Source organism: Centroberyx affinis, unplaced genomic scaffold, assembly GCF_046629955.1.
Source record: "Centroberyx affinis isolate AG114_WGS23_722 - 3 ecotype Tasmania unplaced genomic scaffold, CSIRO-AGI_Caff_v1 ptg002119l_1, whole genome shotgun sequence".
NCBI lineage: Eukaryota > Metazoa > Chordata > Actinopteri > Beryciformes > Berycidae > Centroberyx > Centroberyx affinis.
The window spans coordinates 210001-233897 of NW_027280441.1; the positions used below are offsets into that span (position 1 = coordinate 210001).

At 43.3% G+C, this 23897-nt stretch overlaps 1 protein-coding gene across 1 annotated transcript in view; it reads left to right on the plus strand.

The window, feature by feature from the left end:
- LOC139654609 (multiple PDZ domain protein) overlaps positions 1-17640 on the plus strand; it is a 32784-nt gene extending 15144 nt beyond the window's left edge. The window contains 24 exon segments of the mRNA XM_071531728.1: positions 1766-2110; positions 3610-3807; positions 4417-4594; positions 5525-5635; positions 6011-6076; positions 6612-6683; positions 7156-7255; positions 8058-8266; positions 8696-8787; positions 8948-9074; positions 9352-9444; positions 10330-10404; positions 10516-10860; positions 11322-11405; positions 11862-12055; positions 13220-13367; positions 13506-13577; positions 13807-13963; positions 14127-14161; positions 14450-14572; positions 14876-14980; positions 15880-15983; positions 16563-16686; positions 17494-17640. Coding sequence (XP_071387829.1) covers positions 1766-2110; positions 3610-3807; positions 4417-4594; positions 5525-5635; positions 6011-6076; positions 6612-6683; positions 7156-7255; positions 8058-8266; positions 8696-8787; positions 8948-9074; positions 9352-9444; positions 10330-10404; positions 10516-10860; positions 11322-11405; positions 11862-12055; positions 13220-13367; positions 13506-13577; positions 13807-13963; positions 14127-14161; positions 14450-14572; positions 14876-14980; positions 15880-15983; positions 16563-16686; positions 17494-17640 — 3304 coding nt within the window.
- Positions 17641-23897: the final 6257 nt, after the last annotated feature.

Sequence of the window (23897 nt, forward strand, 5' to 3'; positions counted from 1 at the left end):
TATGGTCAATATTTGCTCTCCGCAGCCACAGACATGATTTCCCCTGCATCATCATCACCTGTAATAACCCCCATCTCATCTCATCTCATCTCATCTCACCACACATCTCCATTACCACTGGGTTTTTGACATCGCAGTCATAGTTGGGCATGAGGCACTGCAATCATGTTAAATTAGATTAGATGATGAAACTTTAACGATCCCCCGTAGGGGAATTGGGTAAATTATGACTTGTTCTAACATCAGCAGTTATGGTTTCACACTCTCTCACTCGCAATGCTTGTTTGGCTGGCTAGTACGACACCCCCCCTCCCCCCTCCCCCTGCCACCCCACTGCCCTGCGAACCACCCACCCACTCTTTCTCAACCTTTCTCTCTCTCTCTCTCTCTCTCTCTCTCTCGCTCTCGCTCTCGCTCTCACGGACACACACAGCACACACACATACACACAGGCACTCACACACACAACCTTTCAAATGGTCTAACCTCCAAAAACACCTTTATCCTGCTATGGGAAATATCCCTGAATAATTCATCACTCATCTCACCTTGAACAGTGTGCTTCTGAATAAAAGAGTGTTTTAAACAGCCTCTCACAAATGCACACACAACACGCATACACAGAGATGAACACACACACACACACATGCATTCATCTCTCTCTCGCATGCACACACAAGCACACGCACGCACGCACACACACACACACGCAGACACTGCCTCATCCTGACAGCACTGCAGAGAAACTAACAGGGAGTGGAGGCAGATGAGTTGTTTTGGCAGCCTCAAAATAAGACAGATCTAGGAGGGTGAGGGCTTGTCACTATCAAACCGCCTCTGTTGAGACAAGACAGGCTGTCCACACGGCTCAGTCACAACAGCTTAACGCAGAAGACCTCCATATTCAATCTGCCACCAAGAGTGCAATGGAGAAATTGGCTCTTTCAGCGGATTCAAATGGCATGTCTACCAGTGGCGTCACATGAGAATTGAAGTTGGGGGAGGGGGGGTGGGGGTGGGGGGTGCTTAATGATGTCTTTGACACTTTAGCTAAATGACATCTTTTACGCCATTGCTTAGTTGATCCGGGCTTACATAAACGCCCTTTTTATTATTTATTTTACTATCTCTGAGCACATGACAGCAAAATATATATTTAGTCAACCAAATTTTTCCTGTTTTTCTTTTTTTTTTCTCTTATCAACAGCAGTACAAGCAATTTTGATGGAATGAGCCACATCCATAACTAGAAAGCACACTGGTTTATGTTTTATTGTTTGTAAGTAGCACGTGAACGCCAACTTGGAAGTCCCAGATGTTGGACCTTCCCACCAGCACTTTAACGCAGCATAATAGTTACGGCTAAAAAATGATGATGTAATGTTGGAAATCCCAGATCTGGATCAACACTGAAACTAATCATCTGATCCTTGAGCTTAGGGCTATCTGTCCACTAAATTTCATCCAAATTTTTAAAAAAATAAAGAAAATTTCATAATCCATCCAACCTAGACTTTCATAAACTTTTCATGTGCTCCACTAACACAGCATCTTTATATAGGACAATCTACGCATGGACAGAACAGTGTCACGCCATTTTTTTGTCCCATGTCATCCTAATAGAAGTCATTGTTTGGTCGTGGAAGTGAAAAATGAGCAACAATAAAAAGAGAGTGATGGACAAACAAAAGTCACATTAATATTTCAACTGTTTCTGGTTCCCCACCCTCCTCCCACTTCTTTTCCTACCTGCCCCTCTCCTCAGTATTACCTATGTCCCGGCCTATCAGGTGGATGAGCACCGCTCCCGTCTCTGCCTGCCCCCTCTGGCATCCGTCGTAGTGGACTGCGCCTCGCCCTCACCCACCCCCCCAACGCCTTCCCCAGAACCTGCCCCGGGCCTGATCAGATCCCCTGGTCCGGTCAGAGCTGCAGCTCCGGCTCCGGCTCCGGCTCCAGCTCCATCCACCATCAAAGCCTCTGCCTCATTCAAATCTCCAGCTGCGGCTCCGGCTCCGGCCGCAGTCAGAGCGCCTGCGTCATTCAAAGCTCCAGTGATAAGCCCGGCCACAACCACAGTCCCTACAATTTCCCCAGCTTCAGATACAAGGTAATGTCAGATCCACAGCCTTTTGTTTGTGGCCCCCTAATCCCCACTCAGGCCTCACAGTGGAAGATAAACCAGTCTCAGGGCTTATTGGACCTCAAGGCTCCAGCTTATCTATAGGTACATTACATGTTGTTTACAACAGAGAATTCTGACTTTGAAATAAGTATACCTTCTGTGGGATGGGAGATTTATTAATTGCCCTATTCACAGAATCAGGTTTAACCTTAGTTCCAGCCAGTCTTTTATTAACACACCTGATTACATTTCAATCAAGCCTGAAGTAGCCCGCCAGCTTTAGTCACATTAATGACATTTCGCTGGCATTTATCTGACACTTTAATCAGCCATATCCATAAGAAAACGGTCTGTTGTGCCTTTTGCCACCCGCTCAGTGGCAGCCTCCTCCAGTCCGTATTTTCTCCTCTCCAGTCTTGTCTGTGGTAAAGGAAAAAAGCCTCTCTGAATGTTGAATCTCTGGGTTATATTTAGCTGTTCGCTTATGGATCTCAGTGCTGACTGTCAGCGAAAATGAATTGTTTCGCTTCTGTCTGTCCCTGCTCCCGCTCCATCTTTATGCCTCTGCCTTTCTCCTCCCTCTCTCCCTCCCATTCCTCTCCGCAGCCTTTTCTTCACTCTTATCTTCCAATACTTTCTGTCTTTGTCTCTCCCTCTGCCGCACGTCTCCTCTCTTGTCTCTTTGCGTCTACATCTGTCTCTCATCTGTCTCCCTCTCTCCATCATCTCCCCCCCACGTCTTTTTTTTTTCCCTTTACCTCATTTTCCCTCTCCTCCCTATACCTCGGTCCTATCCCCCTCGTCTTGCTGCTCTCTTTCAACCCTGGCGGAACCATTTGTTCTGCTCTCCTCTGTAACCTAACTGGCTATAGGCTCCTGCTGCGTACACAGCACCACTATCACTCACCTCTATGGGCTTATTACAGCCCTCCACCGCTTAAACATATTCATGAAAAATTCTTTCCTTCTCTTCTCTACCTCTTTCTCTCACACACACATGTATAGACACGTATGTACATGCACACACACACACACACCACACGCACATAAAGACACCACCTTACTGTGACCTCCCTGGCAGAAAATGTGTATTTTCAGGGCTATTTGCCCCTAAAGCTCTGTATCTTCTGAAGGCCCACCTATATGGGTTGCTATTGGCCATGTGTCACACTGTGTCAGGCCTTGAAAAAATAACAAGGTAACCTAACAGCCTGTTATCCACAGTGCAGCTCCCATATGTCAGTCACTGAAATACTATTTCACACACAGAATATTATGCGATCACTTTTTTTTTGCCTGATATAACCCCTCTATTTCCAAAAAGTCAACTTTTCAGGAAATCAGTCATGAATTCAGAGCATAGAGGACGATATACAGCACATAGCCCATTCATATAAACAGCAAAAATGGAATTATCAGCTTTTCCATGCAACGGCAGAGGTTTATTCCCTATTAAACATTACTGTGTGTTTTTGCGCCGCCAGTTGGCAGATCCCAAAGTCTCCACCTCAAAAGGAGAAAACGGGAGGAAGGGAAGATGGAGAGAGAGCGAAGGAGAAGACGGACAAGAATAGCACCGATGGCAAAGTACCAAAGGTGGAGGTGGAGGTGGAGGACAGCAAAGAGGAGGAAGACGAGGAGCTCCATTCTCCCGCCATACTGTCCTGGGGTCAACCTAGAAGGTCAGTGAATCAGAAAGGCATAGTGATAATGTCTTTTTTATCGCAGCCGGTTGGACTTTTTTGTTTTTTTTCTCATCTCCGCCCATAAACGTTCCTTCTATTCCCGCTTCGCCAGGGAAAGCTTAGCAAAATCTCAATGTATTGCGGTATGTTCACAGCAGGGCTACAGCAGCAGGGTGCCGACTTAACATGCTGACACTTCTTAGGCCCGGAGAAAGTCACTACCCCCCCCCCCCCCCCACCACCACCACCACCACCACCACCACCACCACCCCCACCCCCATCCCCATCTATATTTATCGTATTTATGACTGCATCCCGCTTGGATAAATCACACGAGCTGAGCTGTATGCAAAGAGCGGCTTTTGTGTATCTCTTCCTGGCAGGTATAACATCCTATTGTTTCGACTTAATCTCTGTAACTGGCACTAAGCGGGCGGATAGAGAAAAGGCTGAAGGAAGAGGAAAAAAAAAAAACATACCCATTGGATTAATTCTCCCTCCTGGGTCCTCATCAGCCATACAGAAGACAGACATTCATCACCGCCGCCGTAAACAGGATTTCTGTTTTATGTGTGGATGTTTCTTGTATCCCGCTTTGTGTGTTAGTGTGCAGCTGACTCGAGCGCCGGGCCAGTCCCTTGGTATCAGCATAATGGGAGGGAGAGGCATGGGCAGCAGACTGAGCAATGGGGAGATGATGAGGGGAGTCTTCATCAAACACATCAGCCCCGACAGCCCGGCGGCACACAACGGCACCCTCCGGACTGGAGACAGGATACTGGAGGTTTGTGTGTGTGTGTGTGTGTGTGTGTGTTTGTGTGTGTGTGCATCACAGAGAGAGCGAGAGAGACAGAGAAAGAGACAGACTCAGGGATAGAGGGGGAAACAAACAAACAAACAAAGGGAGTGTGCGTGTGTGTGTGTGTGTGTGTGTGTGTGTGTGTGTGTGTGTGCGTGTATGTGTGGGCGGACGCGTGCACGTATGTGTGTTTGTGAGCTATAGAGAGACAGAGAAGGGAAGATAGAGGGATTGTGTGTGTGCTGGTGTTTGCTGGTGCGTGCATGTGTGCATATGTGAGGACACAATTCAATATTCTCTATCAATATTCAATATCGTTTATCAGCTTTCAGTGGGATCATATCGTGATGATGCAATGATATCATGATATACATTACATACATTCTGTTGTCTAAATTGATGATGATAATAATAATCCTAATAATTATCATTTATTTGTAGAGCACTTTTTAAAACCAAAAAGTGCAAACAAATGAACAATGCTTGAACTCATGAATGAAATTTGTATTATTTTTAAAACTCTAACAAAATGAGGCGTGAAGCATTTTAAGGAATATTATTTGAAAGTTTTGTTTGACATCACGCCTAACATTATCATGGAGTTCAGTGCGATGAACATGAACATGATGAACATTTGATTATGTTTTGTGATTTTGCACATGCAAGCTATATCATGATATATATCGATATAGAAAACAATCCGTAAGATTATCCTGGTCTTTAGTGCCAGGTGATGTCACCTTCTTTAGAATACAACAGGCGGTGACATCACCTGGCACCAAAGAGCAGCCAATAGCAGATGGCCAGTTCAGTATCATACTTTTCACCATGAGATGTCAGGCTTCACCACAGATTTGGGTTTGAGGTTTAGTTACTCTTTAATGTCTGCTGTGTGTGTGTTGACTTGGCCACCAGGTGTGTGGGGTGGACCTAAGAGATGCCAGCCATGAGCAGGCAGTGGAGGCCATCCGCAAGGCTGGAGATTTTGTGCTGTTCCTGGTCCAGACCGGACAACACAGACCTCAGGTACTGCAAACCAGACATCCACCCAAACTTTGTATGGATAGCACATTTTTACAGGCCTAGAATGCAATGTCAGGTAGCATTTGAGTTTCTTGAGGCTTCAGATTCTGTCACACTGAGGCTCAATGGTCAGCAAATACTAAAATAAAGTATATATTCCATTCGACAGGTTTTAGTTTAGATGGTGCATAAACATTGCATGTAGCATTATAATATGATGTCTTCTGGATGCAATGTACATGACGGAATCAAGGGACCTTTGATTGGAAACCTATCTGGTATCATATAACATATCGGATTTACTATTTTGAAGCTTGTATCATTCACAACCATATGGATATTCCTCTGCCTACTCTGCATCTTGTGTTTCACCTACAGTCTCCTATGCTTTCCAACCATGAGAGACTAACTCCAACACCACAGTCCAACTCACAGAGCAGCAAGGTAAGACTCCTCCCATATACTGTATATATTTATATATATATACTGTATATATATGCTTTGTCCTTTATAATGTCCTGCTCTCTGTTTTAGAGAGATGCATGTGATGCAAAAATTACAAACTTTACTCCTGCCTCACGATTTCCACTATGAAATAGTGTTGCTTTTCCCAGTGTACTAGTATGGAAAATATTATGCATTAGCAATTTACATGAACTATATAGTGCCCTACAAAGTCAAAGAGCAGTAATTACTCATTGTGTTTTAAAGGTCATGACCACTACTTTAGATTTCATTGGCACAGAAGATAAACTGTGAAGTCATTTTTTCTCAGTTTCTCCACTCCCACTCGGCTATTGCTGTTTGGCCGTGTATGGCGGCATAGTATGGAGAGGGTTATGTATGTCGACCCTTTATTATACATGAGTCGTTATATGAATCATGAATACTTACATGGCACTTCAAATAGAGTAAGTATGTTCCACTGGTTCCTTTCATGTGTATGGGACTATATCTGTGTTTCCCCTTATGATCATAGGAAGCAGAGATTCTCAGTGGTCTGTTCCTTAGTCTCTCCCCTACAAACCCCTTCACTCCCACCCCCTTCAAGGTTGGTACAGTGTTGTGTGTGTGTGTGTGTGTGGGTACGTATGCTTTTGAAAGCAATTTTCGCATTAGCATTTGCGCTACGCCAACTCCCAAAAACTTAATTAACGTGCATATTTTGCAGATAGAACCCCTCGCAGTTCAAAGTCCCTTGCAACTACCTTGTTTGTTGTAAACCTTTGTTTTTCTCTTTGATGGAGATGCATAACTCTCTAAATAGACAGTGCGCTCGTTTGAAGTTATTTTACACGCGCCTGTACGTCGGTTACAAAATAATGCATGATTCTGGTCAACTTTCATGTTATTTTTAGCTGACATTAAAACTGTGTTCATTAATTCATCCTATTCGTCAGCTTTTCCCACTGCTACATCAAGCATACTGAGCGAGCCTCAGGGGTAGTCCAACTTACGCCCGAAGGACCCCTGAGGCATCTCCAACTCTGCCTGCTCAATAATGCAAAACAACTTCTCCCAAGGTGCCTGCGCCGACAGCCAATAGAACGGAGCGGAGGAGCCCCATAACTGTCACGTCAGCGGTCACAGCGGGAGCCGGAGACGACGATGACACTGGCAGGAGTAAGTGAGCGCCGTGCGGACGCCACGCAGACGTACGCACGCTGCCAAAAAAATGGCCATCATTGAGTCTCATATTCAGCCTTCACATCTTATTTTTCTTAAACCAAGAGAGAAATTCTGCCAATGAGGTGAGATAACTCCACTTGCTTCCAATGCAGTTTCACTTGTTTCAGAAATCTTCTAGAAACGAGTGTTAATATCTTGAAACAAGTCAGAATAAGGCAGATCACTGAACTACTATCAAGAAAATGACACTTCATTCTGCAAAATTCATGAAACAAGTTGATTTGCATTGGAAACAAGTGAAGTTATCTGACCCCATTGGCATACTTTTTAACAAATCTTAAGAAAATTACGATTTTACGACTCATTAAATCAACTAAAGGACTAAGATGGAGACTTTTTGCAGTGCAGGGACACACACACACACACACACACACACACACACACACAAACGCGTGCCTGCATACACAGAAACGCACACCTCCCTTGCCTTGCCTCTCCCTCAACATGTCTGACATCATCTCTTCCAAACAAACAAATTGCAGGAAGGTGACACCGACACACACACACACACACACACACACACACACACACACACACACACACACACACACACACACACACACAGACACACACAAACACCTCTAGGGTATAATGCCAGCGGGTTTCTTCTCTTCTCCAATAAACTGTCAGTCATTATATGTAACACCACACATTGTTTTTTTTTTTCTCTTGGCTTACCCAACAGCATCATATTCTCATCCTCACCGCTCCTCCTGTTTAACTCTCTCTCTCCCAGAGAAGATGCTGCAGCGCTACGGCAGCCTGTCCGGGACGCTCCACATGATCGAGCTGGAGAAGGACCCCGAGGCCCGTGGCCTGGGACTCAGCCTGGCGGGCAACAGGGACGGCTCCCGGGCCCGCATGAGCGTCTACGTGGCCGATATAGACCCCCGGGGAGCCGCCGGGTTGGACGGGAGAATACGGGTGGGGGACGAGCTGCTGGAGGTGAGGAGGAGGGAGTATGTGGGGGAGAGGTGAGGGGTCAGGAGTCGGGAGGGTTGGGGTTAACATATGGGTCAGTGGCTGTTTTAGTGACTGAGTTGGAGTTTTAGAGAGAGAGACAATATGCTAGTTTGTCAAAAAAAATAACAAGGGAGGCAATGGGAGAGCAATGGGTTGTGGGTAGGAGGCAGGGATGAGTAAGGAACACAGAGTGCCTGCGCAGTAGATTTATCAGGCGAATTACCATTTGAAGGATAGCGGGCCGGATTCTTGAATGCAGCGAGCAGCCGAGGTGAGGAGGGAGGGAGGGAGGGGGGAGGAGCGGTGAGAGGGGGGAAGGGGAGAGGGGAGAAGGCAGATTAATGCAGAGATGGATGGGGGAAAGGGGTGACAGGAGGAGAAAGCGCACGCATGACGTTATTTTTCTTCCAGATCAACGGTCAGATCCTGTACGGCCGCAGTCACCAGAACGCCTCCACCCTCATCAATAACGCTCCCGCTAGAGTCAAGATCATTCTCATCAGGTAACACACACACGACTGGACAGGCTGCTGTGTTCGCCGGGAGTTTTCTGCATTCCCCTGTTCGCATTTAGCACAGTTTCTCCCGACAGTTTACCAAACAGATTGTAGGTGTTGATGATGGGCCCAGTGATTTTTAGCGGATCTGGTGTTGTTTGACTAGGAACGCAGCAGCTGTGAGTCAGATGGCCCAGGGAGGCAGAACAGAGCGTGGGGACACGGTCAACTCACAGACAGACTCTGCAGCGGACGGAGGCTCATCCAAAGTCCAGCACATCATACTACCTCAGGTACAATATCAATACTCAGTTACTGGGCCTTCAACCCCCATTCCTGTGTAACTGAACAATTGGGTGATTTAATCTTTTTTTTTTTTCCACAAAGTGTCCCAGATTTTAATTTTTTGGTAAACATCATAAAACAGCCAATTTCCCACCCCGTCTTATGTATTATAGCACATACAGATCCTATATATAACCCTGCCATTAGCTTCACTGATTCCCAGTATGCAATTAGTTACAGTTCAAAGGTTTTGGTGTCTGTTTTCCGTGTCACATCTCACTCCAGGACCAAGTGGGTCTTGGCATCTGCCTGGCAGAGGACGATTCCAGGGGAGGAGTGGTGGTCAGGTCCCTGATCCACCATGGCACTGCCAGTAAGGTACGACATCATCATCATCATCATCATCATCATCATCATCAGCATCATCAACATCAACATGAACATCAACATAATACTGCTCTATCCAGCCGTACCTTTCTGTCACTCACATCATTCCTTTTCATTTCCATTCCCTTCATCTGGCCTATTTATCTCAGCCTTCTCCGTCTCATATGTTTAATCTGCAGCTCTCACTGCAGGTCCGCTTGTAGCAATCATTACCTGAGCATCTCCGTGCATTTTATCTCATCCTGGACAGCCGTCATTAGCAATTTCCTCCATATATCTCAGAAAACATTTCCAGGCGAAATAACCTGCCCCTGTTTGTTAAACTGGAGGGTTATCCTCCGTATACTCAAGGGCAAATTGTTTTCCCTTCCCATTAAGAGCGCCATCTCAGTAATTTAAGCCCACATCACAGTGATTAGCTCGGAATTGGAGAAATGATTATTTTTCGCATCACTTCTGTAAATGCAGGTAGCTCATTTCATTCAGATTATACACTAGCTAGTTAAAGCCGTACTGATTTGGCTTTAGCTTTGATAATCAATAATATATTAGAATAAAGAGGCATAAATGTGCGTGCCAACAGTGGTGTGATCAGTCTAGTCTCCGGGTATTTCTTCTAATATTAAAACCACCCAGTTTAACCTCCAAGATGATGGTGTCAGTGCTCTAAAATGATGGTTGTCATGCGCTAATAAGCTTTTTATTCAGGGCCCCGGGCAACGCGTCAGATATTTGTCCAGAGGGTGTGTTTGATTTTTAATCTCACTCTCTATCCATCCCTCCGTCACACATCCTCTCTCACATTTTGTTCACTTTCCCATTTGCTTGCTATTTTATTCTTGCTAACCTCTCATTCACACCTCTGTTTGTGTACAGGATGGCAGGATAAAGGTTGGAGACAGAATCATTGCAGTGGGTGACGAACCTGTGGCAGGACTGTCAGTGGACAAAGTAAAAACACACACACACACACACACACACACACACACACTACAAACATTCATTGATTCATTGGCTGATTGCTTGACACAAACCTCACTTAACTTCCGTCTCTGTATTTAGGTATCCAGTTTGATCCTGAAACACCGGGCCTCTGTCAGACTCTCCATCAGCCACTGCAGGCCTCTGTCTTCCTCTTCCTCTCTGCCTCTCCCCTCGTCTTCCTCCTACCCCTGCTCCATCTCTTCTGCTTCCTCCCTGACCCTTCCCGTCTCCTCCTCCTCCTCATCATCCCTCAATACCCCACGGGCCTCTCCCGTCGGGCGATCCGATCGGCTCGGGTCGGGTTCCGTGACCCCCGACCCCCTGAGCTGTCCGATCGTGGCTGGCAGTGAAAGCTCCATAGAGATCTGTAAGGGGAACACAGGCCTGGGCCTCAGCATTGTGGGAGGCTGTGACACTCTGCTGGTGAGAGACATCAACATATAAAACAAAAACTATAGACTGTCTATCCAGTTTATGCAACTGTGCTGTTGAATATTCAATTCTAATTAGCTGAGAAGGAGACATTTGGTTTCTTTGTGCCTTGCCAAACATAGTGGCAACAGCGTGAAATCACCTCTCTAAATTAATTTAATCAATCAATGTATATAATCAAGATTTCCAGCATTGCTTCTTACCTTTCACTTGGCAGCAACAAAGCATCAAATGAGGCTACATGACTGAGTTATATAATGTTTACACATTGAAACACATCAGCGCAGAGGCTGTGAAAACAATCAAGATCTATATATAATAATATTGAAATGCCTTTATTTTTAAATGCATGGAAGTATCGAAAATGACAAACCATACATGGTTGATTCATCTACAAGTTCTTACCTGGACTGCACTGTAGGTCTAAGTGTGTTCTCTTTTCCCCCCACAAGGGGGCAGTAATAATTCATGAAGTGAATGATGGAGGAGCAGCACAGAGGGATGGAAGGCTGCAGGCTGGAGACCAGATATTGGAGGTACATACACACACACACACACACACACACACAGACACACACACACACATACACACACACACAGACAAACAAACACACCATTATTTCTTAGTCTGACAGTTGATCAATCTTTATTGCACAACATTTATTTCCGACCATGCATTGTGATTGCCATGTTAGCTTTTAACCACAACATAAAAACTTTTACCTTATATTTGTTTCCAGCCAAGGATGTTTATTGCTGGGCAGATGGCCAGAATACAATTCTCAAAGAAGACCCAAAGCTTGTTTCTTTGTTTAATGTTTGATACTATTGTAAAAATATTAGAAATGTTGTATTTTTTCTTATTGCTTAACTACAGAATCCGTCTGTGATAAATGTTGTAAAACTATACACAATTTCTCACCATCTCATCCACCACCATGCCGTATCTCCCTCTCTCCTCCTCTCTCCCTCCCTCCCTCCCTCCCTCCCAGGTGAACGGCATAGACCTGCGGCAGGCCACCCATGAGGAGGCCATCGGGGTGCTGCGCCTCACCACCCAGCGCGTGCGCCTGTGTGTGTTCAGGCACCAGGAGGCGTACAGGGAGGAGGACCTGTGGGACGTCTTCACCCTGGAGCTGAGGCCTCGCCCTGGAGCGGCACTGGGCCTCGCCACCGTGGGGAAGAGGTACAGTATATTTTAAGGGGTCGTCTAACCCAATAAGAAGGTTCTATGTTGTTATCATATTTACAGCAGGCATGACGCAGCCTTTTGTGCAGAGTGTGCTCAAAGCCAAATTTCATCCAGCATTTGGCAAAGTGGGACACTCTCATTCTATGCTGTAATTCAAGTCCTAATTGTAGGGCAGCGCAGTTACAATTGAATGCACTCTAAGGTTTTGAGCAAATGAATTAATAAATGAATGCACAAGAGTAAACACTGTTAATGTCTTGATATGTTAATAACACTTTTTTGTTTTATGTGACATACAAATAGATTTTTGGCATTTTTTTCTTGACCTTTGCTCTCCATTATAATGATAAAACAAGATCAAATTTATATATGGCATATGTCACACCTTGATGTACCCAATTGATGTCCATGTATGTAGAGACTGAGATAGTATCAGTTTACATTCACTCAGCCTGATACCTTCATCCTTCACTGCAAAAGTCTAAAAGACTCTAAAACATGCCATGCCACTTCAACTAGCTGGGTTTAATAAAGCGGGACAACTCAAAGTTCAAACATCATCTTGACAACATTTTTCAAACTTTGATGCACCAGTTAGTGTGATGCACTTTTCTAGCAAATTTGGCACAGTGCAATATTTATAACGTATTTTTAGCCTTAACATCAAAACAGAAAAAAGGTTGTGTCACAGGTTTTACCTTTTGCTTTGGAGGGTGAGCTTTTATACATGTGTATTTTAATTTCTGACAGTAAAAAACCATTACTGACCATTACAGTTCTATTAGATATTGTTCATTTCTTTCTCTATTAAAAGTGCTGCAGCAGAGATTCTGCACAAGCAAAGGTCAGGGACTGGGTAGAGGCAGGGCTCGTCACTGTGGGAAAAACGCAGTAGACTTCATGAAGCCTTACATAATGAAATCACAAGCAGTTATGTGTTCACAATAAAGGTGAGAGCCAGGCCAGAGGGAAACACAGCAGGGAGAACACAGGACACGGTATTTATGAAGTGTTTATGAAGTGTTTAAGTGCAGACTGTCATGCAGCTGCATGTTATTATGTTATTATGCAAAGCACCAGGCTTACAGGTCAGATAATGTATCCTACAACCAAAGAACAGAATGTGGTTTTTGACCTCTGTGTTTTTTTTCCCAACAGTAACGATACAGGCATCTTCGTGTCAGATATCATCAGAGGAGGCGTGGCATATTCCGATGGCAGGCTGTTGCTAGGTGACCAGATACTGTCAATCAATGGGGAGGATGTCCGGGCCGCAACACAGGAACATGCAGGGAAGCTGCTGCAGGTCTGACACATTCACACTCACTTACACTCACACTCACACACACACACACACATGCAAACTCTATAAACAAATGAATCGTGCTTTGTCTGCTTTCTGCGGGCGTGTCACCTGATGTGCGATGCGTCACTGTGCTCTCAGAGCTGCGGCAGACCCGTCCACCTCGAGGTGGCTCGCTTCAAAGCCGGGCTGCAGTACTCACCAGGGAGCCAGGTAAACTATCTTTCTTGGCTTGTTTGTATCTTTTCCATGGCTGGCTGTTATTGTCTTTGACCAACACGCTAAAGCAAATGTAAAAATGTATGTTTTGGAATCTATTTCGATTTAGCCATGATTTGTATGGTATTCAGGGATTTTGTGAGCCAAGCCAGACTTATTTTTAATTTTGTCTCTAGCTCATTATTGTTACTCTTTTCTTAACAATGGCACTTTGTGAACCTAGGAGTACTTTAAGTTGTGTTTTATCCAGAGCGAAGACTCCGACTGCTCCACCCTGACCCCCTCCAGTGGGTGTGATGCTTCCCTCGGCCACCAGAGGGAGACAGATAGCAAAGCAGGGAGAGTCTGTGAGTAGCACTCGTGTTCAAGACTGTTAGGTTGTCAGAAGAAAACAGAAACATATAAAATATGCATATTATGTAGATTATAGAGATGTCTTTCATGTCAGATGTTCAACATTGTTTTTTTTTCAGATGGGAATAATAATGACTTAAAGGCAATTATACAAACATTATTCTCTTTCCCTCCCCATAGTATCTCAAGACTACCAAGACATCAGGAAAGTAGTGATACAAAAGGTGAGCCGCAAAGTCTCATACAGTAGATACCTCTGTCTGTGTGTAAAACTGTCTTTTTCACAAGGTAGGAATATGGCTGTGACATTACAGCCAAGGTTCTTTAAAGTTTTCCAGTTGGTCCATTTGGTTGCCCAAATGAGAGACACAGCCTCCCGACCCAGGACCGAGGCTTGTGAAAACATTTTGCTGTCCTTGTCATGTAGAGTTCATCAGAAGTAGCCGTTTGATCCATTTTGCGTCACGGTTTAAGAAACCAGGTTCCATAATGTGTGTGTTGTGTCACCACAGGGTACATGCGACTCCCTGGGCATCAGCGTAGCAGGAGGAGTGGGCAGTCCCCATGGCAACGTACCTCTCTTCATTGCTGCCATGGATACCAACGGACTGGCTGCCAAAACACACCAATTACAGGTGGGGAAGCGCCTGTGTGTGGGTGGCAATGTGTGTGTGTGTGTGTGTGTGTGTGTGTATGTGTGTGGGTAAGGATCTACCTTACAGTTTTATTTGCACTGTGTAACAAACACTGATAAAATACAATGATAAAAGACACACAAAGAAGAGATGCAATCACTAATTTGTGCAACTAAGATAAAAAGTGACTATATATCAAAACAACAACAAAATGAAGATGACATGCTACGATACAACTTTCTGTATGTCCATAAAGTCTACATATCTATATAATGTGTGTGTGTGTGTGTGTGTGTGCATCAGGCTGGAGACAGGCTCATCAGCATCAACAACGTCTCCATGGAGGGAGTGACTCACGTCCATGCCGGAGCTCTGTTGAAGAACGCCACCGGAAGCGTCACACTACAGGTGATGTCAGAGCAGCTAGATAGTTAATCTGTGAAGCCTGGGAGGCACGGAGACATTGCGCAATCACGTCAGTAAGTTTTGGTGCAATACAGGTGTTGTTAAGCCTCATGCAGCGGAGGGCTGGCAACAGCAAGTGACAATAATGATCCATAATGATCCGTAACCCGCCGCCTCCAGGTCATTATTGTTCTTATAAAAGTCAGCAGCATGCGTCCTTTTAATCTGAAAGGTATATCGTGATTAAATATAGACATCTCAAACATGAAATCCTCAACGAGAACATAAAACTAATTAGTTTATGGTTAACTAGGGCCTTCATTATCAATGATTTCCAGGGGAATCATATTTATTTCAAGCGCAAGTGTGCACTGTGGGTGTCTGACACTGACAGCCTTCAAATTATTACATTTCTGGAAACATTACTGCATAGAGAGAGAGAGAGAGAGACAGAGAGACAGAGAGAGAGAGAGAGAGAGAGAGTTCGATATTAGCAAGGAATTGGATGTCAGTATTTCTTGGGCTGTCAAAAATAACTATTCAGTAAAATAACTATTAACCTTTTTTACAGTAACGCTACTCCAGGTGAATTAATATTAAGACAGGCATGGAAGTTCCATTACAGCTGTGGGTTGTCATGAAGTGATATCACTGTTAAATTGCCTCTTGGCTACTTAGACGGAAGCACTGAACCTGTCTCATTAACAGCTTTTAATGACACTTGGTAATGCTGCTGTGAAAGGAAAGTGTGTGTGTGTGTGTCGAACTCCGTATTTAAATCCATCCAAAGCTTTTTCATTAAAATGCTGTGTGTGTTTCTCTCTCTCTGTGTGTGTGTGTGTGTGTGTGTGTGTGTGTGTGTGCGTGCGTGCGTGCGTGCGTGCGTGCGTGTGTGTGTGTAGGTGGCAGCAGGTGCTGGGGGATGCGGTACACAGGATCACAGTGATGTGTCTGTCCTGTCGTCAGGTCTACCCAGCAGCCTGCCTTCCCTCCACAACAACCTCTGGTACCAAACACTCTGCTTACATTCTCCTGCTGTTGCACTTAATCATACTGGTTTGATTTGGTTTCATTCATGGTCTATTTACTGGATAAGGACACACTCATTAAATTACTAACAATCATTTTCATCCTCAGTTAATCTATTATTTTTTTCATTTCATTTCATTTTTTTCGATTCATCCATTAATCATTGAGTCTATAAAATGTCAAAAATAATGACAAATGCCCATCACAAGTTACCTTCTTATACTTCTGCAAATCTCAACTCTCTAATAATCAGCCTAGGATTCATTGTGTTTGTTGGTTTCCATGGTCACTGTTCTTTTCTATTGTCTGTCTTAGTGAAAGCCATTTAGATCAGATGCTTCTTATACAGTAGTCGTCTGCTCTGTCCTGTATACACATACACACGCAGAGTTTTTGCAGAGTTGGCCTAGCACAAATGCTAATGTGAAAACTACTTTAAAAAGCACACCCACTCTTCCACACACCTACACACCCAGGACCACGACATGGACACACACACACACACACACACAGAGAGAGACACATTCACATATTCATTAGTGTTCTGTCCCCCCAGTGCTCGTATGTATAAGACCATCACTCTGGAGAGAGGCTCCTCTGGCCTGGGCTTCAGCATCGTAGGAGGGTTCGGCAGCCCGCATGGAGACCTGCCCATCTACATCAAAACTGTCTTCAACAAGGTGAGAGGGACTTCTCTACTGTGCTGAGAGAAATCTTTTATGGGAATCCTGCTTCAAGATATGCCCTCACAGTACAGTATGTAATTCTGTTGAAACGTACTACCAAAGCATCCATGTGCATATATGAGACTTAAATACAATTGTATGAATCCACAATTCTCAACTTCAATGGTTTCAAGGTTTGTAGCACCTGATAATGTAACAAGTGTTGGATTATGTAATGACTTGTGAGAATCAAATTATGCTCTAAATGGGCTGAAAATGTAATAAACACTGTTAATGTAATAAATTGCCAGATATGATCACATTATTAAATTAACTGCCAATTATGACTTTATAAAGACTGTCAAATATTTATAACTGATGATGTAATCAATACTGTCTAATAATGTAATAACTATTACATCATCAGTTTAAAACATGTTATACCCTTTAAGAATCATAAAAACATGTTATACCCTTTAAGAATCATCAGTTAAAAACATGTTATACCCTTTAAGAATCATCAGTTAAAAACATGTTATACCCTTTAAGAATCATCAGTTAAAAACATGTTATACCCTTTAAGAATCATCAGTTAAAAACATGTTATACTCTTTATGAAGTACTGTAATAATCACCAGTTATATATAATGTGATGCTGTGACATTATCTGGCAATTTATTACATTCTGACAACTTACTACTTACTACAACTTACTACAAAAATGTCCTTTTCTGTTGCGTCTCTCTGTGTTCCCCTGATGGTCCAAACAGTTTGTGATCTCTATACGCTGGTGATGGACTTGTCTCTCTCTCTGGTTTTCAGGGGGCGGCCGTGGAGGACGGCAGGCTGAAACGTGGCGATCAGATCATCGCTGTGAACGGACACTGCCTGGAGGGCGTGACTCACGCCGAGGCCGTGGACATCCTCAAGAGGACCAAGGGGACCGTAGTCCTCACTGTGCTCTCCTGAGGCGAGTTGCGGTCAAAGCGTCCCACTTTGATGATCTCATCAACAAAGCGATCTGACGAAATAGAATTCAATAGAGCGATGTGGCTGCAATCTGTAGAGTTGCTTCACGCAGCGGTACAAAGGCAGAGACGCATAAAGCGATCGGTTGCAAATAAAGTAGTTTAGCTCGAAATCATTTGGAGAGGCGCAGAGATTTGTAGTGATCTGGGTGAGCTGCCTCTATCTGCAAACACAGGGGTGTGTTTACATGCACACAGTATTCCAAATGAAAGCTCATATTTCTGTGTTATCTGGGCTGATCTGATTATGTTGTATGAATCTTAAAATTCCAATTACGAATATGGCAACAGTACACATCCAGACAACAAATACAAACAGTGAACAAGATAAGATATTTACATGCCTCAGTATTCCACCTGGTTGCGAAATATCTTAGCGATCATATTCAGGTTAGTCATAATAGAGATATGAGCTCATCCTGGCTACTGTGGATGGGATGTGGCATTTGTACGCACCACTACACATGTAAACACATTCATCAATAGCTTACCTGCCTAATGCCTGAACCTGTGAATTTACTGAATGTACAAACGAATGCAATAGAAACGTCTGTCAAGAACCAATATGATTTGTATTTATTACTGTCTCTTGAATTGTATCCGTTCAGCTAACTTCTGTCACACACTCCTAAGACCCAAAAATGCCAAGTGCTTCTGCCAATCTTTTGTATGGCATTGAGGTTTTAGGACATTTACATAGGAAAATAGTTTTACTTTTATTTCCCATCCCTACACTCTAGCTTTAAAATTAGAAATGTGTCATTCTTTCACAGTTAACGTGAAATGTGAAATCACAGTTATTACATGACATGTTGATAATAAATTGTGTTAATCATGTTATGTTATGTTAATTCAGTAGAATACTAGAAACTCACATTTCTTTTATATCCCTTAAGTGCAGCTGTTAATACAAGTTACTTTAAATAACTGTTGTACTTCTAATATAGAGTGCAACTGTTGGAGTAACACTGATTTATTTACTGATTTATTATTATTTATTTATTACCGCTTTATCTTTCTTTAACCTGGCCAGTCCTTATTGTTTTGTAGAGCCTCAAGGGAGTTTTGTTATAGTGGAATGTGCAATCTTGACAAGATGTTTAGAAACCTCCTCATACCTGACAGTCCAGTTGATTTGTTTTATATGAATTGATTTATAACTGATGTTAATTTCACTGTAATTGATTGTATTTAATTTATCTCAGTAGTCCTCAGAACCACACAACACATACTTTGTGCATTGTGTAACACTGTCTGCGTTACATTGTATAACTGAATGTACTATATGTGATCTTATTAAATGTCCATTTGTTAGAGTTGTGTGTTCAGTATCTAGTGTCTGCATCTAGTACAAGGTTTCTATTAGTCTGCTCACTAAGCTCCTGATGCACCTCAGTGCAAAAGCTGACAGTGAATCCAGCAAATCACTTTAAATCTCTGCAGAATCATCTGGTTATGAAGGATGACCCAGAAATCTGTCTTTCTCACTTGATGCTGTGTGATGTCTGTTTGGAATAACACTGTGTATAGAATAAGGTAGAGAATATCACATTGTTTGACTTTCCATGCCCACAGACGCAGAACAGACAGAAATATGTGAGGAGTTTGAGATTCTTGAACTGTTTAACAAGGAAGTCTGGGTCTGCAGTTATATTTTTAGGATTGATGCAAGAAAGTTTTGCATAAATCTATTTATTTCCAAACCAGCGAGCGGCATTTTGCCCTGGAGAAAATCTGTTCCCAATGCAGAGCTAGGCAGCCACATTGTTATTAATGACACCAGCGCTACCTCGCTATTAACCCTCTTATTGCTCACTTGAGTCAGGTATTAATGAATGTGAGTGTATGTTTTATTGCAGCGCCTACTGTTTTATTCTCTGTCTCTGTCTTTCTCCATCTCCATCTCTCTCTGTCTCTCTCTCTGTCTCTCTGTATCTGTCACACACACACACACAAGCTGCCATATGCAGGATCACTCATGTTTAGTCTAGGTGCCAAGATGAAGGGTGTGCAGTACGCCATGGAATGACAGGACAGCACTATATCACAGAGCAGGGATTAGGAGAGACAACAGGAGGAGAGGAGAGGAGGGGAAGAGAGGAGAAGAGGAGACGAGGGTTAGAGGAGAACATTCTAGAGAAAGAGAGAGCTGCGGAAAAGAGTCTGAAGTTGGGACCGAGACAAGTCGGAGTGATGCCAAGGGAGAGTGAACCTCTGCCATTTTGTTTTTTACATCCCCAAAACTTCAGTTTACTTTTACTTTAATTGCCAGAGTTAGGAGCACAGACAACTTGACAATACATTTGCACACAAATGTCTCATTTAGGAAATAGGAGGCATCTAGGGAGATTCTGTCTGCAGCCTTCACATTAATCAAAGCCATCTGTTCACATTGCAAGCTTTATTGAAACCCAGCCATCACAGTCTGGTTTATCCGTCTCCAGATGAACAATTGCCCTGCCTAAAGGCTGGCGTGAAGAGAAGAGTGTTTTAAGACGTGGAGGGATGGCAAAATGTTTTTTCTGCACTCAACTTCTTTGTCAGGCACCTGCTTGTTTCGTTCAATACAACAGCTCCTCTTCTGTGGCAAAAGAAACTTTGTCTGTGCAGTCTTTTTTTTTAGCATCTAAAACAAATGAATCATGATAAGAATCTCGTTATTTTTTTTAGATATATTTTTTGTCACATTTCACCTCTCATTTCAAGTATTCACTTCAATGGATTGCCATCTGTAGCCCTTCTGGGACTCACAGGGAGAGGATGTGTTAACATTTCCCTCTCTTCTCTTTCATTAACGCTGAAACCTGATCTGCTGGTATTCGCAACCAGGCTCAAATTCACTCTCCCTCAAACATTTATGAGGAATATGCCAGCAGGCCACAGGCAATGGGACCTTTTCCACCCCTACCCCCCTTCCACTGTCTGTTCCACTATATATAACACCTATCTACTATGGCTGCGAAAATGTTATTCATTTTTAGTAGAAAATGAGCAAGATGACTTTCATAAGAGCACACTTGACATGAAAGGCGCTAATGATCCTCTCTCTCGGGAGGGGAGCGGTGGCCAAATGAAGATATTTTGTGTCACATCTATGCACATTAATAAATCCACATGGCTGTCTCCTGTTGTCTCTTAGAGAGAGGAACAGCAAACTGATGGTGGATCAAAAAAGAAAATCTCCATTGCTCCATCCATCCAATGCAGCTCTTTCTCAAGTGAGTAAGTAGAGCAACAAGCCTACACTGCAAAACTGTCAATCTTAACAAGTAATTCAGCCTAGTACTGAGTCTTAAAATCTTTCCTTAAAGCAAGTGAAAAATATCCCAATGGGGAGATATAATTTCACTTGTTTCAATGCAGTTTCGTCTGTTTTGAGAATTACCTAATAACAAATAACTATTTTCTGAAGGTAGATCATCCCACTAGGGCCAAGATGTCTTTCTCACAACCTCTTGATTTCCATTGGAAACCAGTGGAATTATCTCACTCCATTGGCAGAATTTCTCCAATTGCTTTTATGAAAAATTCGACTGAATACCAGACTAACTTATTGAGATTGATGTGTTTGCAGTATGCAACCAAATCCAGCGAACTTGAGACAGCACTGCTACCCAGTAAGAGGATGACATGGAGTCGGGTCCTCTACCTGGGTGTCCAGGTAACTTCCTAAAGACATTGCATCCAAACAATCACACTGCTGCAGACTGGACAGGCTGCTCCTCCAGGAGGCGTCCTGTCCCTCGGCCAGGCTGCAGAGGCTCCCCGTCGGACTGCTGTCCCGGCTGGCCCCCGGTGCCAGCGGGCCCACGTCAGCCCGCTCCTCCAGCGCCCACCGGGTCGACTCGATGCCGTCGTTGATAGACAGCAGGTGCCGCATCAGTTTCACGTCCATGTCTCGCAACTGAGCCTGTGTTTTCAAATGCAACAGGACAGGTGGGAACTTGAGCCCGTTGCGCAGAGATGAATACTAGTCCATGCCCCGCCCCCACCCCCTAAACTCATTTGAGGTGGGCATGCCGTTTTTCCCCACATATGCAACTGTGATGGAACGACTGTAGCCTACCCGGGCTGAAGCAAGAAAACAATCAAAGCCACAAATATGCATGTTGTAGCATAGTTCTGGGCTACACGTATCAACATGTAATTTAATCTATGGCGTATTAAAATCTTAGTCTTTTAAAAAAAAAAAAAAAAAAAAAAGTGGGGAAAATGTGCCAACGGAATGAGACAATGTCGCCTTTATTCCAATGCAAATCAATTTGTTCCAACTGACATTTTATGGTATCTGCCATATTATACCTTATTTCAAGATATTGATCGGCCTGCTTGTTTCTAAAAAATCCCGAATCAAATTGCATTGGATGTCACGGCGTTGCCAACTTTCACTCTTATACGAACATTTTGGGTTTTTTTTTTTGTTCTGTTTTAAATTAACTTAACATTTTCATTCCAGCCTATCATATGTTTATCATTTCAAAATAGTAGCATATTCCCTCTAAAAGCAAAGGCCTAAAGCTATTCGTCACTGATTTACCATCTCTCGTTTTAAAAGTTGTATCTTTCTCTGTAAACTCCGCGGATCTGACAGCACAGTCTTCCCCGGCCTCTCTGATGTGACAGGTTTTATGTCACTGAGCTTTCCGTCGCTGACAGCAAACAGGCTTTCAGGTATCCTCCGACCCATCTTCTTCTCGATATCTCTCAAATCTGACGTGATATTACTATCCATCGCAGGTTAGCCCTCCACAAAACGACATCGAATCATTAACAGGCCTACCTAATCCGTGGTGCTCGCTTTTGTGCGTAATTACGCAGCAGCAGCATGGCCGCAAATAGCAGAGTTCATAACGGACGCACAAATTGAGAGCTGGCTGGCTACCTCAGTGTGTGTTTTCAATTGACGATGAAAAGGTCATAATTGGACGGCGAAGGCTTTAATGCGCTGCTAATTCATTTCTCTTTCAAAATATGACAAAATATGAGGATTTGCATATATCCTAGTTTATTAAGCTATTTGGAACAAGATACAGTCTTATCTTTCAGTCCCACTCTGTAGCCTGTTGTCAAACCGTCTGCTAGCTTTTTAGGTAGGCTAACTGGTTCAACTTCAACTTTGGTGAAAAGGACCACAGAAGGCCTTTACCGAGCTAAAAATGTACGTGGAAGAACAGAATCCAAGTGAACCGAGGTTAAGATGAACAGAATGAAACTAAGCTTGAAACTGAACTCTTCACTGTGAGGTGAGTGCGCCACTACTGCACCCCTAATGAAAAATCAATATTCCTATAATATTCCTACAGAGACCTCCAGTGCAGGACAGTGTGTCTGTGTTACTCAGTGACATGGTACTTCATGGTATTTTTTTTTTTTTTACTTCCTATCACAATAACAGGCTTAGTTACGAGGATATTATATATAGTCTTGTGATATCTGTATAGTACAGTAGGCTCATCCTTCTTAATTGTATTGTATGATTGCTATCGCTCGTTTTCGTAACGGTTGTCTCAATAGTTTTAAGTCAGTCATGGTGCAATTTTACTTTGGCTTACCGCCAGAACTGCCTTGCTTTTTTAAGAATACTGTGTTTTTTTCAGGTTGAATAAGACCTGTCTTCTTCCCTAGATGCATAAATATATTTTGGCATGGATTTAGAACACATCAGCTCAACATACCCAGTGAAAAATTAAATTACTTCACCTTTAATCTTTGACTCGTGAAGCAATAATGCATCACATCCACATGAGGGCGGTCTATGCGCTACTATGAAGACATGGAAATTTGCCACGATCTTAATGTGACTCATCTGTTAGGAGAGAGATTACATGTAAGTGGCTTGGTTTGCTAGACAGCTTCAGGCTCAGACAAACACATTTACACCAGCAGCAAAAGAGTCTTAGTTTAGACAGTCCATCATATGCTCATACATCATATTGTTCACCCAGTAATAACCCTACTACTAAGTATGTAAGAGAAGGGATTTGAACATCAACCTTTTGAAGGATCTCAGTATGAGTGTTTAAGTGTCTCCCTAAGTTAGAAACCAGACAATCCATGATATTATCCAGAGACATAGCTGGGAGCTGAAGCAGTGACAGTGAAGGGGAGAAATAATTCAAGTCAAAGAGCATTTATTTAAGTTCTGACACCCAGTGGTAGTGCAAAAAAAGAGCCAGAAAATGTATCCTCACTGTATCC